Genomic DNA, 10626 nt, shown 5'->3' with positions numbered 1-10626 from the left:
TGTTTTAACTAACATGGCATAAGTCAGAGTACGAACATTGTTTTCAACAATACCGTACTTCATATTTATATTTTGCGCTAAAATATATAATGACAATTAAAATTTCAAACTGAACGATATCTCATGTGCACGTGGGCTAGGTCAGAGGTCCCCAAGATTTAGATACAGTTGTCCCTAATATTAAGCTACTGATTAGAGGTTTGGTTTGTTTCGGAAATTCGCGCAAACCTATATAAAGGCTATCTGCGCTAATCGTAAACATCGATACAGTAGAAGGAAGGCAGCTAGTCAACAGCACCCACCGTCAACTCTTGGGCTATTCTAATATAATACTATGATATGACCATTATTTTTATCACACACCCACTGACCAAAGTATGAAGTGCATTTTTGCGGCAACGAGTCGTGAACCACGGACTTTAGGATTCACAGTCCAGTATGTTAAGCACTTGGCCACATCCGGTACAATGACTATAGGAAAAACACCCAGTTAGTACCGCTTGTTGCCACAATGACTTTGAATCCAAAAAATTTACTAACTGTCACTTTTATAATGCGTCCACAGCTAAAAGTGCACAGCGTTATCGCGCCTCGAAACACGGAATATTCATTCCACAGCCCAACACGCTAACCTAAGGACACGGTCTCCTCAAACACTTTAAACACAGTCTCGATAGAATTTTCAGGACCTTAACACCAAGTGTATCAAATACCAGGATTCCAAGGGCCTCTGCGAACTTGCACATACAGCATAATCTGAAAAAGATTAAAACCTGTTTACTGTAGTACCAACAAACCATCCAATCTTGTCAACCACTAAATACTGATAAACCATTACAAACCACTCAATTTTGTCAAACTGTCAGCACTAATACAACATTAAAAACAGCATAATATTGACAAACAGTCGGTACTGATAAACCATTACAAACCGCCCAATCTTGTCAATCACTCAGAACTGATAAGCCAATAAAAATCGCCCAATCTTGTCGATCATTCAGTACTTATAAACCATTACCAACCAACCAATCTTGTCAAACACTCAGTACTGATAAAACATTACAAACTCTTCAGTTTTGTCAACCACTCAACCATGATAAAATGTTCAATCTTGTCAAGAAACAGATTAAAAAGAATTCAATCAATTATTTTTTTATTGTTTCAGAGTGACAAAAGTGTAATTTCACATAAACTCATATGTTCCACGATGAAAGTTCTTGGGTTTATATCTATCTCAAAAATGGCACTGACGATGAAAAAGAAAAAAACAACAACAACGAAAGTTATAGGCATAGAAAATGTTCATCTCCAATGTATTACCATGTATAGTTTTGCTGAAGTGTAAAAGAAAAATGTCAAAAACAGTTTGCTTTATCTTTATATGTCAAAGGACACTATCTATCAGTACATTTGTGTGTGTGTAGACTTCTGAACGTACAATCTGACTGGAGATAATTAGATCTAGTCATTATTTTACCATTCTAATGTCTGACAAACGACAAATCGTTTTACAGACTCAATCCATTTGAAGTTCAGTGTCAGATGTAAAGTACACATCCAGAATCAAGAACTTTCCGTTCGTGAAATCTTTTTTTATTACTCTTTTTAATGAAAAAATTATCCAAACATCGACTGCACTGTTGATGGTCGGGTTGGTAGTAACAAACAAGTTTCTTAGCTTGATTTCTTAAGATGAACAGGAGAATTACACATACGGAAGTTAACAAAAATAATCTTATCCGCAGTGATATTTTAAGTTAGTTAAGATCAACATGAGGAATGTAAACGGTATAATAAACAGTAAGTTCAATTTTTAATGGAATCCACTGCTTTCTTCCTCTATCGGTAAAGTATAAAACTATTAGCACCATGACAACCGAACTGCTTAGAACGTTGTACTGGTAAGCTAGATGAAGTTGTGTAAGCACTCAAAGTACGTCTATGTGGTATAAAGCTACGTTCACTAGTTGGTTAATTCTTTTAAGTAATGATGTCTAATTTCATAATAACGAATAATCTGAGCTACTAGAAGCGTTTCTCTTCAAGTGGTCAGAAAAAAAAATATTTGGCTTTAATAATCAGCAACTCAAATTCCCCAACATTTATCGAATCGGTATACTTTTATGTTCGAATAACCTGAATACTTCCATTAAATGGACAATCATAAATTAATATACGCACAAATTCAAAGACACAAACTTTGCCATTAATCACTCATACAGACACATAACAGCCCAGTAAAAGTAAACAAAATGATAAATAAACACTTCATATCAACCCTTTCATTAACTAAAACTCGCAGGACCACTTAATGTTACAAGGCATCAACGAAATGATTGGACAGCCAGGCTATACGAGGTCTCGTGCCTTGTGTCGTTACAGTAAAAAACTAAAACAATTTTAGAAACAGGCTTTCCCAAGTAATGGTCCAGCACTTCAGGACCTCCAAGAATAACTTGCATTAGATGGTCGAATAATTGCGGAGGTTTTTCAATTATAATGCACTTTAACCAATTGCTTGCGGAGCTTTAATAAAATGGCGGTAATGCTGTTAGTCAATTATCGGATCTAAATAATGTTTTCCTCTTCTCCACTCACCTTTTAGAAGCTATATGAAATGCTACAACTTCTGTCAGTTTCTCACTTGATCATGCCAATATTGAAATACTTTATATGCTGTACATTAATAATGAATTTGTTCTAAAAACTCGATCACATAGGAATATTAGTGATTGTTTAAAATCGTGGCAAATTTTTGTCAACATTATGCTGTATTGAAACTTAGTAATCAAACAATTAACAGGTTAAAGGACGTTCACAAGTTTTAGTCGAGCCGTACAAGAGTATTGGCTCATTATCTTCTGTTCCTTTAGACCCTATCTATGCGATAATTAATGGGTTTGGTGTAATCTAGGAAGAGACCAAGAGGATAGATTACTGCATTAGTAGTCATGAGAGAGTAAACCCCAACTTTGATGTTCAAGTTCTTATCTTGGTTTTTAAACCAATGTTCAGATTTGATAGTAAAATCATCAAGCGTCGTCATAAGTTATCGCAACATGTGAATAAAGAACATAATAGTCCGTACCACCAAGTCACAACAAATGGAAAGCCATGCAAGACGAAAAACTACTATAATCCATAAATGTCTTTATTCCAATGTTCTTCATTGAGCTGTTTTTCTGTCTTGTGGAGGAATTATTGTGTTAAATCTTATGAATTATGATATTAAGTTCAACATAACTGTCGTGGGTATAGCGTGCAAATTATATGAAAATTGACATTCAAGTAATTACGTATAAATACACCACGTACAAAGAAATAAAAAAGCAACACCTGCTCGGATAAAATAGGTACACTAAAGTTTAACCTTTGACCACAAATTTATGGACAAAGTAAATCCCACTGAATCAGCCTGCAATAGTAAAAGCACGAAAAAGCAACGTTTCTTTGAAAAATGAATTCGCTATTAGTAAGCACCAATGAATCATAGTGGGTATAACATCGTTACTAGTAATATGGAATCATTAGATAAATTGGACCCAACTGTTAAGCTACTAATTCCACAAAATTTGTATACAGTGCGTGAAGTACGTCAGACTCGATCAAAAATGTAAGACTGGACACAAGTTTCGCAACGAGGCAAAATGTTTTTAATGTACAAAACAAGTATCAAATTATACGACAAAGGCAAAAAACAAACACTTCTCTTTATTCAGGGTACGCTAACAAGGCTTAAGGAAACTTCAAAAGACAAAGGCAATGCAAAATTTGAGCGAAAATTATTTTGTTTAGAATTATATTAAAATTCTATATACCACTAGAACTTCCCCAAACACCACATCAATCACATTAAGTAAACTCCGATTCTGAACTCTTTATTTCGAAGTTGTCAGAAAACTCATAAGATCAGCTTAATGAATTATTCAGAAAGCAGGCTAGGTGTGAACATAGACAAGTTCTGGGTCCAGTCTACAAATATATGATTCAGAATTCAAGGTTTAAGTGCATCCTGTTCATAAATCTGTACTAAAATTTTGAAAACGTGTACGAGTAAAATCACATTAATATTCTATGTTATTTTATGTGTGAGGTCTTGAGAATTTGTTTTATTTATATATGACACATCTCCCCCCTTTTATCTTAGGCCATCCCGATTACTACTGATTTTAAATTCAGGTAACGAAATCAGAAAATATAAATCATAACCTTAAGTCTGCACAACACAAATACCATTACACATATAAGTTCATAATGCATCAAAGCAAATACATAATCGAAAATATACTATTTATAGTAATTACTTTATAAACACACTGTTTAACAAATAAATACCATAATACATTTTCATTTAACGTATGTACATACAAATAATAAATACATGAAGACGATAAACGTGAAAATACTTTTTAATGTAGAAAAAAACAATAAAAAACTAACACCCAACTTTAACATAATAATAAAACGTGTGTTATTTAATGATACAACTACTTAACTGTTCTAACTCATACAATGAGATATAAGTTATTTTTTGTAAACTGTAAAATGATATAACACAAACGCATATTCACAAGAACAAAAGACGAACTACTGCATACCTTAACTATTCCACATATTCCTGTGGATACTGTAGTACATCAGAATTAGGAGGTGGACTATATATTACAGTCACTGGTAGTTCTACTTCATGCCCAAAACTTAGCAAATTTGACGACCTTTGTTCAGTACACTATCACAAAGTATAGATGGGTTATTCTCAGTCAGTTCAATTAGGACTAACGTAGTTGAAAAACAATTACTTGACAATTTGTATAACCCATTCTGCCAAACCATCAAACTGAGGACAATAAGGTTAAATACATATTTTCATTTGCCACTCACAATAATCAACATAACTCTGGCTTTTGAGGTTTATCCTTTGATTCTCGTGGGTGAATTTCTCCAGCCACCCGAAATCTCATTATTCACTGTTCAGCAAATGTAACAGTGTTAGACTGCAGTGGTCTATTAACCATATAAAATAATTTTCACATTAGTTATTGTATGAGAAACATTCTGAGACTGACTAACATCTGCAAAACAGAAGTCACATTTGTATGGTTCATAACATTAATACAATACAGAAACTTGAACACTTAACTATTCGTGTAAGTTTTAAAGTTTCGTGCATCTGGACTACACTCACCAATCTCAAAAACTCGTGTTTCACTTCGATGCATGACAGTTACACCAAAGCTAGAAATGGGTCTTTAAATTTCTCCTTTCAAACCTTCTGCATGTATGATCAGCTGCTACAACAGCCTCTACACCTGCACGATATGCAGGATCTAGATATTTAATTGTTTGGGGGAGACAATCTACTTGCACCGCCTTGCTGCTGCTCCAGACAGTGCTGTGTTCATGCATTGTTGTTAATATGATGTACAAGCATACTTTTTTGTTTCTTGAAGTTCGTGAGCCATTTCAATGATTTATGGGCTAGATAAATAGTGAACTTTCCTCCACTGAAGCGACAGGAGTGGCATTTGGTAGATACTACGACTACACGCAAGTTTTGATTTGTTATAACAGTAGTATCCTGGAACCGATCAGTGTACCAGTGACATATGTGATCAAGTGCTCTAACTATCACTGGCAACTGTATCCATGATGAAAATACAATCTTGCTAAAATGAATCAGCACTGTAACCTCATCTAAGGCATATTTTAAGAATTGAAATGCTTGAATAAATTCTCCATTTCATCTAAAATGCAGATCAGCTTTAATCAGCAATAGCAAAGTTGGCCTTATTATGCGAATATTATGAAGCAAAGCCCAGATAGCTATGGGCACCTGTTTTAGTCCTGAATCACTATCATCTTTGCAGGATCAGTGGATATTCCATCATTCTGTCAACAACAAGAAACTCCACATTTGTATTCGTAAGTGAACAATTTCCTAACCTTTAGTTTCAAGCCTATTTTCTATAATCTGCTGAAGTGTCATTCTTAGATTATTAGCAGAAAAGTACATCAAATACCAGTACGTCATCTACATAGATAAGACACATCTCGTAACGTAAGCTCCATCAGCCATATGAAAAGAGACTTGCACTTTAAGCAGGCCATAGGACATGACAAGAAATTTATACAAACAATCTCATGTGCTAAAACCCGTTTTAGTCTAGCTCTCATTATCCAGTTGAACTTGCCAGTAACTAGATACAAAGTCCAGTTTGTTAAAACAGTAAATTCATATATGTGATGATAATGGAAACACATATATGTACATTACCAAGTACTCACATCCGGACAGAACTTACACCTTTTCCACAATTACTACTAGTGGCAATCAAGAATGCTCTGTTGGTTGTACTACTCTATCTGCTGTGTTTTAGCACTAGCAAATTCCCTACTTTCTTTGAAAACTTGGGTTTTGGTTGTTTATTAAACATGCATCACTTCTGGCCATGTGAAACACAAAAAGTATTTGAGTGGGTCACAGAATAAGACACAACAAAACATAAAAATATCTTATTTTACTATTAATGATTCTAATTGTATGAATAAACAAAATAAAAACACAAGACATAAGAGCAACAACAGTAATTCTTCCTTTCTTTCTATTGAGCATGAATCTCAGAAAATTATCTTAGTACTTAGGTTGGTCATAATTTTGGAAAGTTTGGGAACCGGTGGTTTGTGTTAAAGAGTAACTGTTATCTTCAGGTAGCTAGATGGCCCAAAATACATAATCAAATTCTACCATACACTTATTTAGTTCAGCTCATTTTTCTACAACGATACTGTCCACATAATCTTCGACCAGTAACCTCAAGTGTTCTAGCGACCACATGTTTGCTCCTGTATTTAGTGTAAATGAATTAACACCGATTATACAGTAAACTCCATTCACTCACAAGGCCAAAACCCATTCCAACTAGGAGATGAATGGCCATCCATCCATAATTAAAAAACATAAGTGAAGAAATATCAAACCCTGGCACAAATGCATCTTTATTTTAAGAACAGAAAATGGTATATTTCCTGTGCTATTTCCATAAACACACCCATCATTAGCAACTTATTAGACAAGCCCTGTAAGACAACAACTGTGCATTAAAAAAACTGTGATATTGTCTATATAAGAGCATGCAAACCATTGTTTTGTTATTGTGGCTGGTTGGTATTGGGTGTTTTCACCAAAGAGCTGCATCTAACCTATACCACAGGCCCTGCTGATTGAAAACTTCTGCATCAGAACCATATTTAAGATACAAATGCTTGAATAAAAATTCAATATAATGATGTTTGTTCCGTGAGAGACAATGCCAATAACAAGATGGAATGGTGGTTCTCTGTTTACCACAAGATTACCTTCTTCTTTAGTCAGAAAAGAAAGTTGGTAATCAGAAGTTTGGCAGCAATTGCTTGTCTTCAATACTTCTGGTGTCGCATGGCAGTTGGCTGAAAATAGGTTATTTTCCAGTGTTCATCCAGTTCGAAACAAAAACAACTTCCTGTCCTTCACGTTCAGTGCTGTCTGTAGGGATCTAACTTCTGACTACTTACTAGGAACCAGCTTGGCTACACCATAACACCTTGCATGACTTGTGACAGTCGAGTTTCGAATTAAGCTTGAGTCTTCAAAGATGCTGGCATCAAGGAAGTACATTCTGGCAGTTACACCTACGGGCTTCTTTCACCATGGAAGTTAGTTTGATGTGACTACATCCCTGACACCCACGTGGTAACACATGGGCTTACTTGATAAGTCCTCAATGAACCTGTGAAGTGTGCTTCACAAGTCCATATGACATTGAAGCGCCATTGGGCATAGACTTCCAATCTTGAAAAGAATTGAACACAAAATCAACACGTCTGGTTAAGACTGCCTCCGCCCCCCAGTGGCACAGCAGTATGTCTGCAGACTTACAACGCTAGAAACCAGGTTTCAATACCCGTAGTGGGCAGAGCAGATAGCCCATTGTGTAGATTTGTGCTTAACTTCAAGCAACAACAAGTCTGCCTCCTCCGGTGATTGAATACGATACAGCTTGGAGGGAAACATTCGCAAAATTGACTGAAGAGGCTTACAAACAGCTGAAATTGGCAAATCCAGATCCCAGGTGACGTAATATGCGTTTCTTTACACATGTGCATTTCTCCTAGCTTATTCTACTACAGTCTGCGTAGTCCATTGGCCATGTGTGGCCATTTCGCAAAAATGTGTAGCCAAAATGCAGATTCATTGATAGTGTGTTTTTTAACTGGTCAGAGAAAAAGAATGCCAAATCTCTCATTGAAATTTCACGCTTTTGTAATTTTGAGAAAGTATTTTTTGTACCTTTGCATTGTGTTTATAATTGGCCTTGACTGTCATTAGAATCATGAAATAAATCTATTAAGCGAAAACGTTTTGTTTTATTAATCGTGTGGCCATTTCTGCGATAGACTGACCACATCCATAGCCAGGGAAAAAAAGTTGGTTGCTCACCCATGTACTATAGCATGTCTGACATCAGAGTTAATTTCAATAGGTGTCGGTGCTCTGACTGCAAGTGGCTTGTGACAAATGCAGCCTGTCTCCTCAAGATGTTTAATAAACTTGTGCACAGTAATAACATTGGAACAAGGCCCTCCCCAGATCTTATATTCGCTTTACGATATTGCCTGAAAGCTGCCTTGTATTGTATTCTTTGGTGTAAAATAATTTCACTAGTTCACCTAGTGTCAATACCAACATAAAAAAAAACGATTTTTGTATCCAAGGTAATTCCATGATATGTTACTTTGTTTGTATTTGCATAAAGTTACACGAGGTCTATCTACATTAGTCGTCCATAACTTAGAAGTGAAAATCTAGAGGAAAGGCAGCTAGTTAACACCACCTTCCGCCAACTCTTGTCAGACAAAATGCTTCCCAGTTGCTCAGGGGTTTCAGATACTCGCGATGGGCACAACACAGATAGCTCATTATGTAACTATGTGCTGAAAAACAAACAAACAGACCGAAGAGTGGGATTTGGCCGACACTCATATAAAGAAATCAAGGTCACAAAGGATGCTTTTGTTTTGGCGATAGCGGAATGCAAACCTCGCAACCTCAGCTCCACAGTCTGGCATGTTATGTTGCAAAAGCAAGAAAATGTAATTTTTGGAGAATAAAATATCACATCGTAGAAACATGACTTCAATGTCACTTATTACATGTCAAACGTCGACACTTTTTTAAATTTGTATACACACACACATATATTAACAGCTTTAAGTTGAGTAAAACTCTCCTTCCACATCATCTAAGTAATGCATCCATCTATATAATTAAATAAGTTAACGTGTGTGTGTGGAAAGATTTTAAGCTTCTTTGAACTATGGAAAAATGAAATTAAGAGCAGGGAAGTACGGACGACATCACCATATGGGAGGGATGGGTGAAGATGGTACTACATAGCTCCCGATTAGCTTTGCGCGAAATTCTACAAACAACTTGGTCATTCTTTGAAAAATATACTTACGATAACAGCACTAGATAAATATTGAAATAGATGTTTCATATATAATTTAATTAAAAATACCAATTAAATTTAATTAAATAAATTAAAAATACCAAACAATATCTGGTAACAGTAAGTCTACTTCACTTGACATCGCAGACAGTCGCTAATAGCATTTGGTTACTGTCAAGAAAAACAGAAAATAAGGCGTCATACAATCCAGCGCTGCTATGCAGCTATTGTAATGTCTGTATAATGTCAGTACATCAATAAAATACCGTCACTCTACTCAACGAATATTTTATTTTTATGTGTACGCCTCATTTAGCAAGATCAACCTTGACAAGAACTAATGACAGAGGCACGTTCAGATGAAACGTTTTTTTTTTTGTTGTAATTTCTTGTCGTATGACTACTGGTCGGTAGTATTACTTTTAGAAACTATTACTTAGACTGATATCTAGAAATGTTTTGGAAAACTTGAAGGTAATTTTTTCTTTTCTTATCCAGAGTTGCAACAGGACAAACAAAAAATTTATAAAAAGAATGACTAGTTAATGTCCTTCGACTGTTTGAAACACCCAACATATTACCCTTAGCAATAGAAAACGTTATTTAAAAGATAGACTATTTTAATATCATGTGCACGGATCAATTTATGGAAAGTGCCACGAAATGGCACAAAGTCATAGCAAACAAGATATATAGTTTAAAGAAACTAATTCGTAAAATTATCACTGAAGCATGAAGATTAGAAAAGCAACAACATTACTGCTAAAGTCAGTCAACAAGAAATATTTACAAATTTTATGTAATTAGCGCCTTTGATATAAAAATCATCGGGTAATGTAAATAGCTGCCAACCCTAACTTTAAAATTATTTAATTCATCAAAATATCACGGAACACTTATAAATAGAACATTCAAAATGTAATTAACTTCTTTAAAATACTACTCGTGTGCATGAAAAAAAAACGTGTCAAATATATATTTGTATCATGAATTACACTAAACAAATTAATTAATAAGTAACAATAACATAATGCAATTTCGTACAAAATTAATCCATTGAATTTCTACGAAAATTTGGTTTATATATATATATATATATATATATATATATTACATACTCAATACGAATTCGTCCTTC

At 34.8% G+C, this 10626-nt stretch overlaps 1 protein-coding gene across 1 annotated transcript in view; it reads right to left on the bottom strand.

Annotated features, from left to right (window-relative positions):
* Window positions 1-436: 436 nt before the first annotated feature.
* LOC106464147 (phorbol ester/diacylglycerol-binding protein unc-13-like) overlaps window positions 437-10626 on the bottom strand; it is an 88933-nt gene continuing 78743 nt past the window's right edge. Inside the window, exon 11 of the mRNA XM_022391827.1 lies at window positions 437-773. Within this exon, the coding sequence (XP_022247535.1) occupies window positions 633-773 (141 nt within the window). The 3' untranslated portion in view covers window positions 437-632. The remainder of the gene's footprint in view (window positions 774-10626) is intronic.

The sequence above is a fragment of the Limulus polyphemus genome, unplaced genomic scaffold (assembly GCF_000517525.1).
Source record: "Limulus polyphemus unplaced genomic scaffold, Limulus_polyphemus-2.1.2 Scaffold1570, whole genome shotgun sequence".
Taxonomy (NCBI): Eukaryota; Metazoa; Arthropoda; class Merostomata; order Xiphosura; family Limulidae; genus Limulus; species Limulus polyphemus.
This window is presented reverse-complemented; position numbering and strand designations above follow the sequence as displayed.